Source organism: Esox lucius, chromosome 14 (genome assembly GCF_011004845.1).
Source record: "Esox lucius isolate fEsoLuc1 chromosome 14, fEsoLuc1.pri, whole genome shotgun sequence".
In the NCBI taxonomy this organism is placed as follows: domain Eukaryota; kingdom Metazoa; phylum Chordata; class Actinopteri; order Esociformes; family Esocidae; genus Esox; species Esox lucius.
In genome coordinates, this window is record NC_047582.1 from 20584042 (window position 1) to 20606652 (window position 22611).

The window sequence follows — 22611 nt, forward strand, 5'->3', positions numbered from 1 at the left end:
ACTGCACCTTATTCTTTCTTTTCCAAAAAAGTTGAAAAGGAAAGTTTTGAGTGAGGAACAGAAACGTTAAATTTGCAGTGGTCTCTTAATTTTAACCCAAAACCTTCCTTTTTGAAAGGAAAGAAAAAGGTGCAATGGTCTCTTAATTTTTTCCGGAGCTGTATTGTTCACAGAGTGGTGAAAGCTTCCCCATCTTTACTTCTGAACGTCTCATCCTCTCTGGGATGCTTTTTTTTATACCCAATCATGTTACTGACCTTTTGCCAATCAACTTAATTAGTTGTGGTATGATCCAAATACAATGCCTACAAACTGTTTTTTTTAGCATTGCACTTCTTTGCCTGTCTTTTGCTGGCATCAAATTCAAAGTGGGCATACATTTTTCAAGAAACAATATATTCAGTTTCAACATTTGATATGTTGTCTTTGTACGTTTGTACTACGTCCTTTTTTTACATTTTACACAGTGTCGAATAATTTAAGTATGAAATCAATAGGATTGTGTCAAGGTGTTTCTGTGTGTGTATTTTACTCAAGGCAAATGTATGGAGAGATATGCTATTGCCATCCCAAAGTGGTTATTCATAGATGTGCAGCAGTAGCTGCTTCCATTGCACTATGTCTAAGCAACAACTCAAACTACTTGAACCATAAAACAAGCCAGCACATCAGATTAAAAAACAGTAGAGCCAGGTTTTGCTTTGGCATTAATAAGTCTGTACACAAACCATTTATGCAAATTAATCTCCAAGGAAGAAGAAAAATCTGCAATTCTAGAGCCCTATTTTGAAATACTAATTATAGCACCCATAGCCTTTTTATTTTTATCACAGAAAACATGCCTATTACTAGTTTAGGTAGTTTACATGAAATTATTGTCATTATGCATTCCTGATTGGGCATGTTAGAGGAAACGTGTTGAGAATATTGGTATATTCTGAGACCAACAAGATGCATGGATGAACACATTTTGGATTTGCAGGGTAGGGGAATTGCATCAGATCAAATTATGAATTTTCTGTTATCTAAGATGAACAGTTGAAAAATACATATGCAGGATTGGGGAATTGCGATGCATTAAATTATTAATTTCCTGTTATTTACATTCCGTAAGGACAGGGTTCCAGTAATAATATAATGTAACTTGAAAAGGACATTCACAGAAGTCAATGTGGTGTGCTTGCTAGACTAGAAAGTATGTTTGATAGTAAAATAATGGTAGGAAGTCTTGTGGTATATTATAGTTAATTTAGTAGGCTTGATAGTAAGCTAGAGTGCGTTTTTAGATGTTTTAGTTTAAATAGTTGAAACCTGCTTTCCAACATTGAAATAAATGGGGATACAACACACTTTATAGTTTATGAAGTAGGAATGGTAGCAAAAACCTGTAATGAGTCTGTCTGCACGTCAACATTGGTGTGGTGTTTGTTGCTGATATGAATGAAGAGAATTGTTGAATCCAGATATTGCCCTTGATGTCTATGGAGTTTTATACTATATTCAAATAGTGGTCTAGGGTGGTCCAGCAGTGTAAGCCTTTGCCTCCAGTGCACATATTCTGCAGGGTGGGTTTGAATCCTCTCACAACTGTCCTGTCCAATAATAGATAAAATGCCTGAAAATATATCTTTAAAAAATATATACCAATCTAAACCTGAACTAATATTATATTTGCCAGAGTAGCCCAATCTCTGTGAGTGGAGAATAAACACAAGCAGAATGTGATCTACACATGCTCAGATGCTTGTGGAAGCTCCGGATCCTGTCATCTGACTAAAGATATAGAAAACATTGGCAGTAGATAAGTTATGAAAGTTATGTCTGAATTCTGTATTAATATATTCACATGGAAATAAATAGCTAACTAGTATGAAGGAAAAAACACTTGGAAAGAATGTAGTATGTAGAAATTATCATATATTTTTATAACTTGTTTTCCAGCCCACAAATCTATTTGCTTTGAATTCAGTAATTATTACGAAGAGGAAATGAATGTGCAGTGTGATTAAATGTAAGTTTGAGTTGCAACACTGTTGATCTTTATATAAAACAAATTTAACATATTAAATAAATGTCAAATTCAAAGCATTTTGATGGTAATGATTAATAATATGCAATACTAAATGAAATGCACAAACAAGTATTTTCCTCACTCTATCATTCCCTCACTAAAAACGCCATCTTTCCTTTGTACCTTTATTCATTAACTCACTCACCCATACAAGGCTAATGTGAATGCCAGAGCACACTGGACTTGCAGTATCTTAACAATTTAGTGTTTAATTAGCTCTGGAGTCAACAGCATAAAATCATGAATTTACTCAATTAATTTACATGCCTCTGGGACCCCTGAAAATAGAAAAGGGCATAAAGATGTTGCAGTATTGTTGATGGATGGCTTCTTTTTGTATGGAAAACAATTAATACAGACCAACTTATCTGACATAGACAACCTATTCAATAGTCTTGTACATTGTGATTTTTTTGGGCATGAGCTAGGTTTTCATTCATTAACATTTGTCAAATTCTGGCCACTATGTGTTTCCATCTAACATTCCATTGTTTTGTATCAACAATAAATTGCTGGAGATAAAACTCATCTTTTGACCCCATTATGTCATTGAACTAAGAGTGTGGCACACACTGTGTGCTGGTTTGGGCAATCCTCCCTGTCCTTCTGTATTGTCTCTTCACCTACCTCCTTCCATCTCTATGTGTACCCACTCCTCATGCCCTGTGTCTGTCTGCAGGTCTCGCTCCAGGTCCCCTGGTAAAAGGGACAGGGGAGATAGGAGAGCTCGCTCTTCTGAGAGGAGGCGTGAGGAGAGGGAGCGCTACGGACCTGCCCCGTATCGCCTTGGCAATAGCCCAGCTCTGCCCAGGAGGCACTCCAGATCCAGGTATGGAATCTGTGGTAAAAAACTGAGACCACGACATTTCCATATTCACATAGGGTGACCAGACATCCCCGTTTTCCTAGGACAGTCCCCGTTTTTCGGGACATGTCCCCGCCTACAATTGTCCGCCGCAAATGTCCCCATTTTTTATTGTGCGTTAAAAACAGACAGGGAAGTGAAATAATATTTTACTTGGCAAGACTGGGTAGCAGAGCCTACCAGTTAATGTTTTAATCGCTTTGTGATTGCTTTGGTCAACTGAGGGGGCTGCTCGACATAGCGGCTTCATTCACTCTTCTACTAACTACTTGCTCAGGCTAGTTTTAGATTAAACTGCTGTGGAAAACTCCTAGCCAGTTTCAAGTCAATTCACAACATCACCACAGACGTCTTTTCCAGACAGGTTTCAATCGTCTGAAATACTAGCTAGTGATATTATAATGTCCCAATTTATTAAGTAGATGGATGATCTGCTCTACAAGATTTTAATTAGATTATGCTAGCTAATGTTAGCTATGTAGACTAAGGTAGATATTTAGGTTAGTTAGCTTCTGTCATGGTATCTAGGTTAAAAAACGTCCAGCTGTAAACATGCAGTGGTTGCGCTATTTTGAAAATATGATATTAAGTGAACACACAATTAATTATGAGAATATTTATTTGTAGATTACAATTTTAATGGTTTGCCATCATAATAACTGGTCTGAAAATATATGTTGAGATTTTTAAGCTCGAAAGGTAAAGAAATGGAAAGCGAAGAAAGGGGAAAAAGATTTGAGAAGAACAATTTGAGTAAGAAGAATGCCACAATCAATTCTGAAGAAAATACATTATTCTCAGAAATACAGATACAGATTAGGTTGATTTAAGTACATTGCTAAAAAAAAATGTGAGAGCATGTAATCATTGATGTATAACACTAAGTCAGTTAACCTAAAGGAATATCAATCTGTCCAGTTAGGAAGCATAAGCGATTGTGAATCAATTTAATCTGTTTTGGTGCAAATGAATGTGACAACCGATGCACTGGCGACAACAACCAAATGGGAATGGTTTTGCAGGTGGTGGGCACAGGCAATTGCTCTCTTCTTATCGTTCCTGACTGATTCTTCTCTAGTTTTGTGTTTTCCTAGTATCCTTGTCACTGCTGGTAACATGAAGCGGTACTTACAGGTAATCCAGCTCCTCCAGGATGTATGATGGCAATTCCATCAATACTTTAGGAAGTAAGTACAGGGACAAAATTCTCTTGGCATATTTAGCAGTTTGCTAATGGAGAGAGGTATCAAAGCCTACAGAGCAAACTGGGGTTTCTAGGGTTGGAAATACAGCTCTGGAAAAAATTAAGAGACCACTGCACCTTTTTAAGTTTTAAGTGAGGAACAGAAGGGTTAAAATTAAGAGAAGACTGCAAATCGAACACTTCTGTTCCTCACTCAAAACTTTCCTTTTCAACTTTTTTGGAAAGAAAAGATGGAGTGGTCTCTTAATTTTTTCCAGAGCTGTACATTCAATACTTATACAAGAATGGGTGGGGGTAAGAATCTACATATTCATCCAGTAAAAACAGTCATGTTCCTTTATCTCTTCCTGCCCCCGGTTGTGTCTCTTCCTCCTATCCTGTACCAAGTGTTCACCCAAATGGGCAAATTGCCCCCACTTCCCCCAAGGGGATAGGGGAACATTGTAAAGGACAGCCAGCCACATTCCTGAAGAATAAAAGACATATACCCTTATTGGTTTAGGCAGATTAAGAAATGGTCAGAGAACCCACTGATCTACTCATATCATTCAGACGTGTGTCACAAACAAACAAAGACCATAGTTACATAACAGGGAATAGAAAAGCAGACAATTCTAAAATGTACATTAGTTCAAGAAATTTCCATAACAGATGGTACATCCATATGTGCTGTCGCAATAATGTTTGCTGCGACTCCCAGTATAGTCTCAAGCATGGAGGAGATACCAGGAGACGGACTGTTACACGAAGACAGCTTGACAGGGCCATAGAAGGGCATCAACCCAGCAACAGGGCCGGTATCTGCTCCTTAGTGTGAGGAGGAACAGGAGGAGCACTGTCAGAGCCCTACAAAATAACCTCCAGCAGGCTAGTGGTGTGCATGTTTCTGATCAGAATGTCAGAAACAGACTCCATGAGGGTGGCATGAGGGCCCGACGTCTTCTAGTGGGACTATTTGCTCACAGCCCAGCACCGTGCAGCTCGATTGGCATTCGTCAGAGAACACCAGACTCGGCAGGTCGGCCATGGCGGCCCCGTTCTCTTCACAGATGAGAGCAGGTTCACACTGAGCACGTGATAGACGTGAAAGAGTCTGGAGACACGGTGGTGAACGTTATGCCACCTGCAACGTCATCCTGCATGACTGGTTTGGCGGTGGGTCAGTGATGGTCTGGGGATGCCACAGACCTCCATGTCTGTGCAGCCCACTATCTAGCCAACTACTATCTAGCCAACGATACCCTGACTGCTGTTAGGTACTAGGATGAAATCCAGACCGTACGCTGGTACAGTGGGCCCTGGGTTCCTCCTGGTGCAGGAAAATACCCGGCCTCATGTGGCCAGTGTGTGTAGGCAGTTTCTGGATGACGAAGGCATCGATGCCTTACACTGGCCCTCACGTTCCCTAAACCTGAATCCAATTGAGAACCTTAGGGATGTTATGTATCGGCCCATCCAATGGCGCCAAGTAGCAACACAGACTGACCAGGAGCTCACTGATGCCCTGATCCAGGTCTGGGTGGAGATCACCCAGGACACCAGCCGCCGTCTTATCAGGACCATGCCCAGATGTTGTCAGGAGTGCATACAGGCACAAGGGGGCCAGTCTGTTGTGTTCCTGTAATATAGCAGTTTTTTCTGTTTATCACAGTGTGCCTGTTAGACTAAATACATTAAACCTGAATTGTCCCCCTTTTTTATTTCCTAGATAATACGTTTTTTTTTTTTGTTTATGACACGTTGACCTCCGAACTGGAACTGGAAATGTTCCCGGTTTGCATTTCAGAAATCGGGTCACCTTACTTAACAATTTTAGCTCCAGCCATTCATTGAGTAATACTGGTAACATTATTACTCTCAGTCCCCAAATTAATTCCTGAAAGGGTTTGTCTCCCTCTCTGTGTTCCAGGTCCCCTCATGAGAAGAGAAAGAGTTCTAAGAGACATCTCCAGGCCAAGGCCTCCTCCTGTTCCCCCTCTTCTTCCCCTAGTAGAGCCAAGAAGTCCCCCAGCGCCTCCCCTCCCACCAGCCCCTCCAGGTAACACAGGCTTTTTACACACTACAGTGTCACCCAGTCATTTAAGCCCTCAGTTAGTAGAATCAGGTGAGTTTGTCCCAGAGGGAACATCAAATGTATGCTGGTGAGGAATCTTGAGGACTGGAGTCAATGCCATTGGGTAGAGTCTTGGATTTGGTACGAGACCGTAGCCAAGGATCATCTTGGATAACCCATGACAATACCAAGAAATCAGCTGGCACTTTGGATAAAAACATGACCTGTGGGCCAGGCCCATGGTACAGAGCTATTGCTTTGCAGTGAATATGTACTTTTTACAAACCAAGGAGCTTGTGCTGTCATTTTCATTGTGTTAGTGTAGAGGCAGACATGAGACTACTTATTTGTCTACCCAAAATAGTTTTTCTTCCCTCTCCCCACTTTAGAATACTACGCATTGCCACGTTTATTTTTCCTGTGTAGCCTAGCTCACACAAAATGGTTTACAAATGAAAAAAGTTTCTGATAAGGAATTAGGCTACAACACTATAATTAAAACAGTTGCTGCACGAGTGAAATGTTCTATGTGGAAAGGTGAAAACGGGTCTAATAAATACAATGCCTACAAACTGTTCTTTTTCAATAGTTCAGTGAATAACAATTTAGTTCTGACTTATTTTACTTTTAACTAGGCCTAAATTTTATGACTATCTAAACATTACACATTGTAAAGATAATGTTTTGTCAGCTGTAGAGTTTCACAAGCTAAGAAGGCTAATGATTACAGGTATTTTTCTCAAACTGATTTGACACATCTTATTGTGAAAGTTTATTGCCTTGAATTAATCTGACAATGGGAGGGTGCAGCTCTAAAAACATTCCTATTCAGCCCCCTGCCAAAAGGCTGTAAGTAACACTTATTAAAGGAAATAGAGTGCAGACAATAACACTTTCCATTCATGAGTCAATAATACAATACAGTGCAGGACATGTCCAATTAAAGTAAACTACCTGACCTAACATCTAATGCTAAGAAACAGTGACACTCTTGGGTTGGCCAGATTGACAGAATGAGAGTGTTACATATTCTCTATTGTCTGTGGACAAACAAGGCTATTCATCTGTCCCATACACAATGATAGGATCTATGTAAACCTGATTTGCATTTCTTTTTCCGTATGAGCTTTGACAGTTTTCACTGGAGGTGTTTTGCTGTTGTGTTCATTACGTTAGACAGGGGGCTGTGTCCCAAATGGCTTCCTACCTAGTGTAATACTTTTTACCAGGACCTTAACTGTAGGTAACATGATGTCATTTGGGATATAACCGTGGCGTTATACAGGCTGTCAACTCCAGTCGTTCTTCTGTTGCTGGTTGGGCCAACATGACTGATGACCTGTTGAATAGAACATGAAAGTTGTGGAAGAAAAGAATCACATACTGTGTGACATTTGTCACAACATATATATGCTGAAATATGAAATATATATAATCTATAGGTGGTGGGGAGATATTGTTTGTATTCTTAAAGGAAGAACATTTGTTTCAGTTCAGTATGGATAATACTTCTCCAGGGGAATATTGGGACATTCTGTTATAAATTGCATGGATTTCACTTTGCTTGATTTGTTTTAGTCTTTGTCATGATGTTGTCATGTGAGTTCCGGCATTGGGTGAATATTTCATGAGCATTTTCGGTTTTCGTGAGAAGTCCCTCACCAGTTTTCCTGTGCTCAGCAGGCAGTCCCCATGAATGCTATATAAAGACCTCCCTTTTACATACAGATCCTCTTGACTCTTACTGCACCTTTTTCTTCTCTCTCTTCAGGGGCGGCTCGCAGGGAAAAGATAAACAAGTGTCGTCAGCCATCGTCTCCTCTGTGCAGTCCAAAATCACTCAGGTACCTCTTCGTCATTGCCTCGCTGTATGCACATTAGCACGGGTCCGTATTCCCAGTGGTGTATAGAGACGCTCTCTACCTGAAGCGCGCCACGTCACGATGTACAGTGGTTCCTCCACGTTGTTCTCTCATTACTACACATGCATAGCATCAGAGCTCTTCAGAATCAGCTGGGTGGGACACACAGGGACTGTGATTCCAAGGACGGTCGGCCCTCAAATCTGCTTTATACAGAACACAGTGATCACATTTGAGCACCCTGATCGCCGCTCAGATTACACATTTCAATCCTTCATCTCTGTGGTCTCAGAGCTGCTGATCTCAGAATTTGGGTCAGATGTTCTATTTGACATCTCTCCTCTGTGTTCAGTGAAGTGCACATAGGCATATTATTTGTAGAGACGGAGTGCCAGAAACACAAGGACTGGCAGATACACATCTCTCTCTTGACTTTGTGCTTCAGCAGCTGACAGCTGAGGAGAGCTAGTTTAGATCACAGACGCTTAAATCTCCATGAGAGGGAAAAAATAGGATCAACTCTTTCCCAAAAGTCCTGACATATGCTCTTATTATGCAATCAGCCCCACCCCCCACCCCACGCACACACACACACACACACACACACACACACACACACACCAATGACTTCTGATAGACTGTTGTGTTGGAGAGAGAGGTTCATGTGCTTGTCTCTGGGTAAGATCATCTTGTCTGTTCTATACCAGGGCTGTGAGTCTGGTTCAGGGAGTGTTTTATGACATTTAATTGGATCCATTTGAGTTTTACAAATCATCCTGAGTTTGAACTGACTTGTGGCTTAGGGTGGTCTAGCTGTGTAAACCACTGCAGCATGGGTTTATATCTGACCCCATTACTATTACAGCCGACTGTCTTCTCCTATATGCAAACAATAATCCTTTTTATGATGGTTTTGCCTTCCTCAGGCCGGTGTCTTCCCTTACCTCACACCTGTCAACACTTACTATGCTTTATTATCAATAAATCCATATGGAATCTTCATGTTAGCTACATTTTTTATTTGATGTCTCACTTTTAGGTTGAGAGAGCATTTTTTTCATGGTGTATATATAACAAAGCCATACCATAGCAAGGCTCCTTTAGAAGTTCAAGCCTCTGTCTTCTCCCCATCTGAGGGTTTTTATCAGCCCTGACTCATGACCCTTCTGATTCTGTCAGAGAGCTCCATCTGACAGCTCTCTGATTACAACAAGACCTCCTTTATAAAGCTAGCCGGTCCCAGAAGGCGCACTTCCACAGGAGGGTCAGAGAGAAGAGGAGATTACCTGGAGCAAAAAGAGTCCAGCCTACTAACACAGATCAAGACTGATAGAGGAAAGAGAATGAGAGAGAGAGTGTGTGATGGGTCATAGGCGGAGATAGGATGCCAGGTCAAAGAGGGAGATGAAGTGGGATAGGTCAGAGAGACCTAGACAGTGAGCATTCTCAGAGAGAAAGTTGGATCAGAGAAAAGCCAAGTGAAGAGCCTTTTGTACTACATATCGTTTCATAAAAAGACTTGAGCTGTTGTTTTATTTCGTTGTGTAAACTTGTTTAAATCACGTGCTTGAGCTGCTCTCAAGGCGCTACCTTCCGAGGGAGTGTGACAACACGACAGGGAGTCCCCCCAGAGTTTCCCCTGTTGAGGGAACTAGTGAGTTTGACAGGTGCTTTGCATTGTTTAACCCAGAAAACATCTGTGTTTTAAGTGAATGTTTTTTTTCTTTAATAGCCTACATTTTGTGACTATAAAGTAAAAATTACCAAATGCTTCAATGACAGGACAGGAATGCGCACCCTTACTATTAAATAATAGATCATAAATAAAAAGGATTTTAGGTTTCTGAAGTAAACAATGAGGGAAATAGCCTTTTAATAGCCTATGTCTAAATATGAATCTTGGGGATCAGTGTTGTTGCTCTAACAGTGACGCTATGCAATGCAACATTGTCTGGCCATGAACTTATAAATCAAACCTGTCCATAAAAAATCAGCGGAAACAAGAAAGATTGTTACAGGAATAAAACATTTTCTAGGCAATTCAGATTTGAGTGTTTACTGTTATTTTCTTTTCAACTTGCTTTGGCAATGTAAATTATCTTCCCCCTGCTAATAAAGCTGTTTAAATGGATTTAGAAACAGTGGAAGATGTTAGAAAAATGAATTTTGGAAAAGGGATATGTCAGAGAGAGAGAGAGAATGAAATGTCAGAGAGAGGGGATAGGTCAGAGAGAGAGAAATATATGTCAGAGAGAGGATGTGTCATCGACACAGAGAGAGATAGGGGAGAGTGAGAACAGGCAAAGAAAAAGAGGGCATGGGCGGAGAGAGGAGAAAAGAACTGAGGACCTGGGAAATGGATGATTGCATTGAGGCAGATGACCAACGGCTGGAGGTGGGCTGAGTGAGGGAGGCAGGGTGGAGAGAGAGTAACAGAGAGAGAGAGAGAAAGCGAAAGAGGCTTTAACAACCAACAATTTTAAAAAATGGAATAAACACTCAATCCTGCACATGTGTTCTCCAAGGACAACCCAAAATGTCTCTGTTAGAGAGACAGAGAGAGGGAGAAGGTGGTTTCAAAGGAGGGACGGGATTAAAGCGTGGCCTTTTTGGTCCCTCACAGTCTAGTCTGGATCTGCAGAGACTCATTGTCCTTCTGTACAAAGGGAGACGTGTATAAAGAGACAGGAAATGTTAGACTGACCAACTGCAGCAGACACAGTAGTTAGGATGAAGAAGTTGAAAGTATTGACAGGGATTGACAGACAGAAAGTAAGAGTTAACGGAGACTAATATCACGATTTAATGACTATGATAGAGAATGTAGACCATTGAAGCTGTAGAAAACAGTACTAAATACAAGAACCAGATTAGACCCAGAATGGAGGTTAACGAGAGTGACTGCAGTGTAGGGGCGGGTCCAGATGGGCTGTAGTGAATTCTGGACAGTGGTAGGGTGATGATTGGTTGGGTTTGACCACAGCGGAGGCAGGGAGGACCTGCCGGCAGCCGAAGCCCTTCTCGGTGTACAGCCACAAGGGTCAGTTGCCAGTGAGCTGGATGTTGTTTGGAGCAGAGCCACTCTGCTGTCTGGCCTCAGCGTGAGTGTGAGGAACTGTTTCTCATTACACACTGACCAGATGGACCTCTCCCTGCCACGCTAACCGCTTGAACACAATGAGTAACCCTTTCACCCCACGATTTCCCCCACTCCTCAATCTCGTCCCTTACGTTTCAAACTGATTAAAGTGTCAGCATCCTTTCCAGTCGTCCCTATTATCTTTCTGCACTTCTCTGATAGCCTGTCCAGTCATAGACCTCTCATGATGGATACCATATTGTAAGATCCCGTGCTTTGCTTCTCATCTCGTTCTCCAACAAAACTGCATTCAGGCCCACTCTAGTGGGATCTTTCTACCGTTGCTTTCTCTCACCTAGCCATCTCTCTCTTTCTCATCCACAGTCGACCTTTCTCTCACTTTCTCATTCTCAGTCCCTTTCTCTCTCTCACTCATTCCCAGTCCCACTATCACTCGTCCCCAGTCCCACTATCACTCGTCCCCAGTCCCACTATCACTCGTCCCCAGTCCCACTATCACTCGTCCCCAGTCCCACTATCACTCGTCCCCAGTCCCACTATCACTCATCTCCAGTCCATTCAATCCCTCGTCCCCAGTCCCTCGTCCCCAGTCCTTCCAGTCACTCATCCCCAGTCCCACTATCACTCATCCCCAGTCCCACTATCACTCATCCCCAGTCCCACTATCACTCATCTCCAGTCCATTCAATCCCTCGTCCCCGGTCCTTCCAGTCACTCGTCCCCGGTCCTTCCAGTCACTCGTCCCCGGTCCTTCCAGTCACTCGTCCCCAGTCCTTCCAGTCACTCGTCCCCAGTCCTTCCAGTCACTCGTCCCCACTCTCTCACTTCCCCTATGGAGGCTTGGTTCTTATCAGGCTAATCTTTCCTGAAGGTACTGTGCTGGATGGTCAGACAATCTCTATTATTTGGGAATGCTGCAGTAATGATCGGTGTGGTTAAGTGTGATCTGGGAGGTTACCGCTGTGAATTACAGTAAGTTGATTGCTGGCCACGGAAGAGTAAATCAGGCTTTATCCAGGTTAATCTCCCTCTCTCTCCCTCTCCTTTGTCCTTTTTTGTGGCTGTTTGCAAGGCTTTTATGACTACTGGTTTTATTTTGAGGTTTGTACATTTTCATTTGACTAATCCAAAAATCCAATTTCTTTTAAGGAAACATAAGATGGATAGAGGACAGAGGTAAAATGTAGGAAATATTTTTTATGCAAGAATAAAATTGGTCTGAATATTTCTCCCCATGAAAGTTATCTCCCCGTGCTGTTTTTGTGCGTTGCAATTATTACATAAATGCCTGATCATGATTATTTGAGCCAGATCGCTATTATTTTTATGACAACGATCTTCTTGCACAATATTTTTATTCCAAAATATTTCCAATCTAAATAAGGGATTTTTAGGCCAATGTTAGAAGCGTATCAACAAATACCACACAAATTCTGTCAGTTTCCATCTATCAGGATGTCTAGTACATGGGTGCAGCTCTACGAAAGGTTATATGTCTTTTACTTCATTTCAGTTTGTGTAACTCTAATTTAGAATTGTTTGGCACCAATGCACCGTTTTATGCAAGGTTTTATTTTATAGACAAACGCGTTTGTCGCTTATTTGTCGAATCAACTCTAATCAACAAAAGAAAAAAAAACACTGTCGTCTGTAAACCGACGTTTGTCATTTACATGCATATTTCATAATTACATAATGCACATTGAAATGCATGGATAGAAATATCAGTTGTCCCATTGCATATTAATGTTTGAAAATAAAATGAATCGTCCTTGTACATTTTTAACTGACTCAGATAACTGAGCATTGAAACACATTTTGCTAAGTGAGGAAAGCTTCTTGAAATAACTAGGCTGTAATATTTGCAGCAGAGTGAGAGGGTAAATGTCATGATGCTCAGGAAAATGTTATTGTCATTGCTTTGCGGTTGCGTTTTGTGAAGAACAGTCATTAATAACATTGATTTAGTGGTAGTTCTAAAGCCGAACACAACAACACCGCACTGGGTGCATTTTGGGTTTAAGCTACAGTGGGGAGAACAAGTATTTGATACCCTGCCGATTTTGCAGGTTTTCCTACTTACAAAGCATGTAGAGGTCTGTAATATTTATCATAGGTACACTTCAACTATGAGAGACGGAATCAAAAATCCAGAAAATCACATTGTATGATTAAATAATTAAACTAATAATAATTGCATGACATGAGTATTTGATCACCTACCAACCAGTAAGAATTCCGGCTCTCACAGACCTGTTCGTTTTTCTTTAAGAAGCCCTCCTGTTCTCCACTCATTACCTGTATTAACTGCACCTGTTAGAACCCGTTACCTGTATAAAAGACACCTGTCCACACACTCAAACAGACTCCAACCTCTCCACAATGGCCAAGACCAGAGAGTTGTGTAAGGACATCAGGGATAAAATTGTAGACCTGCACAAGACTGGGATGGGCTACAGGACAATAGGCAAGCAGCTTGGTGAGAAGGCAACAGCTGTTGGCGCAATTATTAGAAAATGGAAGAAGTTCAAGATGACGGTCCATCACACTACGCCATCATGGATTAACATCCTGCAGCGCACACAAGTTCCCCCTGCTCAAGCCAGCACATGTCCAGGCCCATCTGAAGTTTGCCAATGACCATCTGGATGATCCAGAGGAGGAATGGGAGAAGGTCATGTGGTCTGATGAGACAAAAATAGAGCTTTTTGGTCTAAACTCCACTCGTCGTGTTTGGAGGAAGAAGGATGAGCACAACCCCAAGAACACCATCCCAACCGTGAAGCATGGAGGTGGAAACATCATTCCTTGGGGATACTTTTCTGCAAAGGGGACAGGACGACTGCACCATATTGAGGGGAGGATGGATGGGGCCATGGCCAACAACCTCCTTCCCTCAGTAAGAGCATTGAAGATGGGTCGTGGCTGGGTCTTCCAGCATGACAACGACCCAAAACACACAGCCAGGGCAACTAAGGAGTGGCTCCATAAGAAGCATCTCAAGGTCCTATCATAGGTACTCACATTTGAAGAGTACCTATGATACAAATGGCAGACTTCTGTATGCCTTCTAAGTGGGAAAACCTGCAAAATTGGCAGTGTATCAAATACTTGTTCTCCCCACTGTAAATGAAAGATTTGAGCCCAATCATTTAGAGGAATTGCCGGATTTGCACAACAAAGGTGGCCCTCAAAAGCGCAAACACTACAAATCTGAAGAACCCTATCTGGATCCATCATGTGTATTTTTAGGGCTACAATATTATTTGGCTTACACTATAATAAGGGCATACAATTCACATTATAAACAATTAAATCGTTAATCACAATTTAGTTGACGACATTTAATCGTCAACTAAAATGTCATAATCGTGACACCCCTAGTTGTATATGTAATTCAGTGAAGGTGTACGTTGATTTTTTTAATTATATATATATCAACAGCTGGCTTGTATTTTCACCTAATACAGCTAAGAGAGCCTAACTTGTAAAAGTGAGTAACTTAGACAACGCTTGGAACAGTTTAGGATGGAGTTGTTTAAACAATAGAAGCATTTCCTGATGCACACATGCCAGACTTATTCTATTCCTGATGCACACTTTCCCGGATATCCACACACACTGTCTTTTACACTTCAGTTCTGTTTTTATTCACACACTTCCCTTCCCCCCTCCACTTGGCTGTCATCAGTAACCAGAGTCACCCCTGAGTGGAACAGGTTTCTCACCTGAATGAAGCAACAGCTATGGATGCTTCAGAACCAGCCCTGTTTAAAGCCCAGCTCTCACATCATCCTCTGTTATATTCACACTATTTTTTTTTGTCACTCAGTCTCTATTTGACAAGCACCACTGCTTTAATTTAATTATTTTTGTTTGCCTGTTCCATCTTACAGTGCCACAGATAGCTCCTTGGGGTTTCTGGCTGGGTGTTTTGTAAAAGCACTTTGTGACAACTGCTGATGTAAAAAGGGCTTCATAAATACATTTGATTGATTGATTAAGTCTCATTGATTATGCTGCTGTTTGATATCCAATTTGGTGAAACAAATGTATTTAAAAAAGCATTTTTTTTAGGTCTTACTTACACTTTGGATGCAGCTTTGGGGTAAATCTGTTTGTTTTGTCTGACTATCAATGTCGGAGGGTGGGAACAAAATGCACAGTAACTTCCCACAACAGCTCTGAGCAACAAGAAACATCTATGGCAAGCGGCCTATTCAGTGTCCTGTGCTGGAAGATTGAATATCTCTCCTATTTTATGTGTAATCTCCAAGTTGGAGTGTGTACAGAAGGGGACTGCTTACCTCAAGAAGAGCGGATCTGAGGGCCTGCTGTTGCTGAATCATAAATAGTCAGGAATACATTAATCTGTCCTCATTGAAAGATAACCCAGGGCCCAGGAGGAAGGAAGATTTGTGTTTGTATTGAATTGTGATGGTGGGGAGGCTCTCAGAGACTCGACATTTGTGTGCATCAGTAATGGACCCACATTATAGGACTGTAGGCTTCTTAACCAATACATGTTTTCTCTTGTCCTCATTATTGGTATTTTATATAGCGTACTTATTCACTGTCTTCTCTCTCCCCTTATGCATCCCCTCTCTCCCTTCTATTTCTTTCCATGCGTCCCTACTTCTATCTTTCCCTCACCCCTCTCCTAATATATATTGTCCCCTCCCTTTTTCTCTCCATACTTTTCCCTCCTATATATCTCACCCCCTTTTTCCTTCTTAGGACCTGATGGCCAAAGTGCGTGCCATGCTGGCTGCCTCGAAGACCTTCCAGCCTAACACTTCCTGAAGAGGTGTCTTACGAGCAGCTGATTGGAAAATGGGTGGGGCTTCACCGCGTCTGCCTCTCCGTGACAACAGGCCCTCGTCCAGTCAGCAGGCAGTGTCTTTGCGCGGAACCGTGTTTTACCTGGAACTTTGCAGCTTTTATCTTTCTCTTTTATTTTATCTTTGATTACTTAATTGGCCACATCTACATTATATTCTTAATGACAGTAAATGTTTAGGGTTTTTATCAACTAGGGTATAACAAGTAGATTACCTGTTAAACCAACTAAGTTTGGAAGCCTCTATTCCCAACATCTGTTTTTGGCATGAAATATGACAACAGAGCTTCAGATAGAATAATTAATTAATTAATAACATTGGAAAAACTAAAAAGCAAATTCGGATTTTCTCCAAAGTAATTATGGCGATATTTCTGGGATAATTGTTCAGCTGCCAGAGGTCCTGGATACTATCCTTCTGTGAAGGATTGTTTAGGTAATTTCTCTCTTTCTCAACTCTGCTCTCTCTTTCAATCTTTTGCCAGGTCAGTTTTAAAGCTGGGGTCTTTGGTTCCTCTCTCTGTTGTCACTCAGTTCCAGTGTGTGGCCTTCATTTTTTGTTTCTAAGTTTGTACAGGGCTTATTGTGGAGCTGCTTTCTAACACAAACTGTCAATAAAGTTTGATTTATGATTTAGCCCTGTGTTGTGTTCTCAAAGCAGGGAGACTGTCTGGTACCAAAAGGCCAGGAGTCACCCTCCTACTCAATTTAAATAAATTGATCTCAACAAAGATCTATTGTTCACAAGTTAATTAGTAAATATTGATTAAATAGAAATACACTCAAGCATGCTACCTCATTTAGGCACCAAGTAAACACTACAGACAAACAGATTAAAAGCAGCGGGAGACTGTCCTATTGCCTACAATAGGAATTCTGTTGAATTCACCCCTGTAGTTGACAGCCAGTTGGTGATCGACTACATATGGCAGATTTTAGTTGTGATATGTCTTATTGTTTACTGCCCTAAATCTAAAGCCCACAAGTTACTGAAATACCATAAACCTATTCTGGAATGGAATGGGTAACAGGGCTGTTTAGATAGTAAATCATGATAGAGCAGCCTTCTCAAGCAGTCTATCCAGAGAACACAGGGATACTTCTGTCACATACAATCACACAAACACAGAGGCTTCAGGTCTTCCAGATGTGGACAGTGAGCTGGGTACTCCTACATGTACAGTACATTACTGAATTACATTATCCCTCAATTCAGGTACATGTTGATGGTCAGCCAATATCGTGTATTACACTGACTATATTCATCCACTGTGACTTTTGTAGTCTCACTCCTGCAAATTGCATGTCCCTGTTCCAGTGGATTGAGCCTCTACAACCGGTGCTCACAGCATATGATCCAGTGTTTAATCAACATTGACAGTGGTAAAACATTTAAACTGACTAAAATAATGACATCATTATTTTTTTTATATGTACGTTGCTTATCTTTGAGTAGCATAAAATAAATCAACATTGATGTGTATTAGTAACATACAGAAGTTGTGTTTTAGTAACAAATCAGACATTTGCTGTCACTTTAAACTTTGTCATGTTAATAAGCTGTTGATTATGTATTAAATCATCCAGACACATCAAAGACACTGTCTTCCTTCTAATCTGAAGGGTAGAAAGGAAACTGCTCAGGGATTTTACCATTATTTTTATAATCTCAGTTGGGGAATTTGGAAAGAATGTTCCAACAAATATTGCACAATCCACATGTGCCTATAGAGACTTTCCCAAAAACACAGATATAATAACTTCTGACTGGGTTTGGATTTGCAATTGGATTGAAATCTGGGGAATTTGGAGGCCAGGGCAAAACTTTGAACTCTTCATCAGGTTCCACAAACCATTCCAAAACATTATGTGCAGTGTGGCAGGGTTCATTATCCAGCTGAAAGAAGCCACTGCCATCAGGGCATACCATTTCCATGAAGGGGTGTAACTAGTCTGCAACAATGTTTAGGTAGGTGGCATGCGTCAAATTGACGTGCGCATGGAAACCCTGGGTCCTGGCATTCCAGTAGAACATTGCCCAGAGCATCACACTCCCTCCACCAGCCACTCATTAGTTGCCCTGGCTGTGTGTTTTGGGTCGTTGTCATGCTGGAAGACCCAGCCACGACCCATCTTCAATGCTCTTACTGAGGGAAGGAGGTTATCATCCTACAGTGCATCCTGGTGCCATCACTTCCCCAAGTGAATGGCGGACATGTACCCGGCCGTCCACATGATGTGAAGGAAAATGTGACTCATCGAACCAGGCAATGTTCTTCCACTGCTCCAAGGTCCAGTTCCAACACTCACAGGTCCACTGTAGGCACTTTTGGCGGTGTTAACAGGGGTCACCATGAGCACACTGACCAGTCTGGCTACGCAGCCCCATTCACTGCAGGGTGTGATGCACTGTGTGTTGTGACTTATTCCCCCTGTAACCATGCCGTTTCAGAGATTCTCTGACGCAGTCGTCTGGCCATAACAATTGGACCCTTGTCAAAGTTGCTCAGGTTTTTACTTTTGGCCATTTCTCCAGCATCCTGCATGAGAACTTGTTCGCTGGTAAGCTGTGTAAAACTCATAAAAACAGAATGCAAAGATATGCAAATCAATTAAACCTTATATTTAATAGAAAATACTACAAAGACAACATTTCAAATGTTGAAGCTTTGAATTTGATGCCAGCAACACCTTTCAAAAAAACTGGGACGGGACAACAACTGGAAAAGTTGTGTAATGCCAAAAAAAACTAAACCTGGTGCAACAACAATTAAGTTAATTGGCAACAGGTCACTAACATGATTGGGTATAAAAAGAGCATCCCAGAGAGGATGAGACTTTCAGAAGATAGGGAGGTGTTCTCCACTCTGCTCAGGCAAATAGTGCAAAACATTTAAGAATAATTTTTCTCAAGGTGAAATTGCAGTTTAAGGATCTTGTCATTTACAGTACATAATATTAAAAGATTCAGAGAATCTGGAGAAATCTCAGTATGCCAGAGACAAGGCCAAAAACCAATATTGGATGGCCTTGATCTTCAGACCTTCAGATGGCAATGCATTAGAAACAGACCGGATTTTGTGGTGGGCATCACTGCATGGGCTCAGGAACACTTACAAAAACCATTGTCTGTGAACACAGTACATCGCTGCATCCACAAATGCAAGTTAAAACTACCATGCAAACAAGAAACCAGATATAAACAAGATCCAGAAACACTGTCATGTTCTCTGGGCCCGAGTTCATTCAAGATGGACTGAGGCGAAGTGGAAAACCGTCTCATGGTCTGTCAAATCAGACCCGTTGAAAACATTTGACACATTATGAAATGAAATATACGACAAAGGAATCCCCAAACTGTTGAACAGCTGAAATCATATATCAAGCCAGAATGGGAAAACGTTTAACTTTCACAACTACAGCAATTGGTCTCCTCAGTTCCCAAATGCTTACAGAGTATTGTTTAAAGAAGAGATGCAACACAGTAATAAATATTCCCCTGTCCCAAATTTTTTTGAAACGTGTTGCTGGCATCAAATAGAAAATGAGCATATATTTTTCGAAAAACAATAACATTTCTCTGGTTCAACATTTGATATGTTGTCTTTGGGGGTATAATGGGGGCAAAATTATTTCCACATCATTGCATTCTGGTTTTATTAGCATTTTACACAGCGTCCCAACTTTTTTGTGGTAATCTACCCTGCCCTTGACATGAGTCATTGTTAGGAGATGATCAACGTCATTCGCTTCACCTGTGAGTGTACGTTGCTGTAGCCACATGGGTTTGATTACAGACCACTGCAATATAAGCACCTTATCTGCTATACCTTTACACATGCTCTCATCTATACATAAGGCATACAATGCCAAGGTATTTACAGTGTGTGTTGTGAAACCGCTTCGCTCCAGCGTCGCTCCAGCACCAACTCCACATGAGGAGATACAGGACCCTCGCACAGTGCTATCAAACAGTTAACAGCTACAGATGGAAGAGGCCGCTGAACGCAACAGAGCTGGCAGCTCCTGATGGGGTAAAGCTTCAACCACTTTAGCCCCATCAGAGTGCTTAAAAAGGCTCCTAAGAAGCACAGCGGGGGGGACATGGTATGACTGAGATCTTGTCGCCTGTCCCTGTCACTGTTCCATGTCTTTTTGGCCTACAGATACAGAAGAAAAAAGTGTTAAAGTCGCCTACACCACAACTGCTGGCTCCATTTTTCAACCGTTCATACCCACACATCTTTGCGTAAACCATGCGTGAATTTTTTCCACGCTAAGTGTGAGATTTACCCGTGTGAAGGCTTTCTTTAGAATGTGCATTTATTCACTGCCATGACCTCACAGTAAGTAAGCACAGTGCCGAGGTGTGGAATAAGGAACCTGTTGCCAAAAAGCGTTAAGGAAAATCTACAATGTCTGGATGAATTTGTGGTGTATATATTCAGGCAATTACACATATAGACACATTCGCGCCCCCACACACTATTATTTTGTCTATTTTTTTTTTCTCTCTTCTCATTTGTATTATATTTGTTGAGTGGGTATCTAAGTAATGTCGGGTGTGGTTTGACTTGGGTGTCCTATGCATATGATCAACTTAAAATATTTTAGTGTTCATCTCTTGCTTTGTTTTCCTTGGCAGCATTGTCTGAATTTAAAGTTAAAGTTATGATTCTCTGGACCTTTTGCCAAAAGCATAAGCAATGTTATACTTCTGGAAACAATGTTTTGCAGTTGGTCTTTACTTCAAAATACTATAGAGCTCACATGCTTCACCCCCGCTTCTAGAGATTTGTGCCACAGCCATTCCTCCTCCCCATACACATTTTGACAGCATTGCTTGTTATAGTGTGAACCATTAATTTAAAAGATTAGAAATCACCTTTAGAGCTAGTTCATGTTTTTGTAACCTTACTTTTTCTCTACTTATTGATTTTCTTTTAAAGCAGTTTCTAATCTTTTGTATAAATGGTTCACCACGTTTTGAACTGATTTAACATTCGGAAGCGTCATAAACAGAAAGGCTGTTGAAAGATCTATACAGTAGAGTTACCATTGCTTTTCCTGACCTATCGAGGGGGTGGAGTATGTAAGCGCTGTGTTGCTTGGTGATGTATACTGCATACTAAAAGGTTGCTATTGATGATTTGCCTTAGTATAAATCTTCGCACAAATTTGTTTTCTGTGCTCTTTACTGACCAATTGTCTAATTTCAGAGGTTAAGAAGTGTCTCAGATGTGTTTTTTATAATGGAAATCAAAGGCTGTTATAAAAGAAGTGGGTCTGCCTGTGATTGCATCAATCTCTGAAATAAAGGTGTATTATGCAGAATCTACAAGCTGACAGAAATGTAATTTTGGGTGCCTATCATCTGCATCTGATTATGGTTAGCTCTTACTGTATGACACATGAACTTGGAAATGATGTATTGCCAAGTCTGTGTGCAGAAGGGGACTTTGATTATTATTCCTTTTTTATACGGACAGCTGTGCTGGCTTTGATAAGACAGAAGAGTGATGCCTTAGCATTTTTTACCGGATAATTGTCCAGGACTGCTGAGAAATAGATAAGTATGCTGTCGACTAATATAATGGATGCTTTTCTAGGATGCTTTTCTGAAAGATAAGTCCATATGCTTCTTCTCAATGTATTCATTCTTTTATGTGCTCCAAGCACGTCTGAAGTTTCTCTAAGACCCGGCTGTAGCCAATCCCTGATGTCAAACAGAGAAGTCGAGCAGCCTAGTGAAGCTGAAAGCCAGGGAAGCAGTGTTTGTTCTTCTAGCTCCCTACATTACTTTCTTCATTACCCCAATCTTTTCCTTGTCTGGAATGTTAAATATTATTTCCTGATCGTAGATTGTAAGAATGATTTTTTATGCACAGCTCTTACGAAATAATGGCACGCCGAAGGTATGGCTGAGTGAAATGCATAGGGCTAAATCCATATACGGTTAATTGACTTACGATGTCAGTGGAGGCTGGAGGATTAGAAGTAGAAATAAACTGAAATGCCCACAGACTCAGGAGACTGGGATTTTGTCATTAGCATCGTTAGCTTAAGGGAACTTAGAGGATTGACTGCTTAGTTTATGGGTCTCAGGGGGCCCTGCCTCTGGGGCCCAGGGGCTCCTTTGTAACTAGGTTTACTGTGGTTGATGGTTATCTAATTTGAATAAAGCATTACTTTTTGCCCTGCTCATAATGCCACCAATGGGCCCTGCAATATTCAGGATGCCTAGTGACGCATTTAATCAATTCTTTATTGAATATGCAATGAAATGGGTCCTCATAACCTCTGCGTTGATTACAGTCCAAATGGACAATACATTTCATAACCTCATCACGCTGTCTGCGAGTGTGTGTCAGTTGTTGTACAAAAGCATGGTGGAGGTTGTGTATAGAGCTCAGGAAGTCACTCAGGAAAGTAATCAGTCAGGAGCAGGGAGAACATGGGAGCAGTTGGTTTATTTTATTGGGTTCTTAAGCACTGTAACTCTTGACTTCAGAAAATAACTACAGCGGCAGTGGGAGCTGGGACAGCATAGAGTGTCTCTCGAAAGTATTCAGCCCATTGGACTTGTCCGTATTTTGTGTGTGAAATCAAAACTGAT

The 22611-nt window shown here is 41.2% G+C and overlaps 1 protein-coding gene across 2 annotated transcripts in view; it reads left to right on the forward strand.

The window, feature by feature from the left end:
- sfswap (splicing factor SWAP) overlaps positions 1–16728 on the forward strand; it is a 109044-nt gene extending 92316 nt beyond the window's left edge. For both annotated transcript variants that reach the window (XM_029125079.2, XM_029125080.2), the window contains exons 15-18: positions 2751–2900; positions 6050–6178; positions 7965–8037; positions 15893–16728. In XM_029125079.2, coding sequence (XP_028980912.1) covers positions 2751–2900; positions 6050–6178; positions 7965–8037; positions 15893–15958 — 418 coding nt within the window. In that variant the 3' untranslated portion in view covers positions 15959–16728. The remainder of the gene's footprint in view (positions 1–2750; positions 2901–6049; positions 6179–7964; positions 8038–15892) is intronic.
- The last annotated feature ends 5883 nt before the right edge of the window (positions 16729–22611 follow it).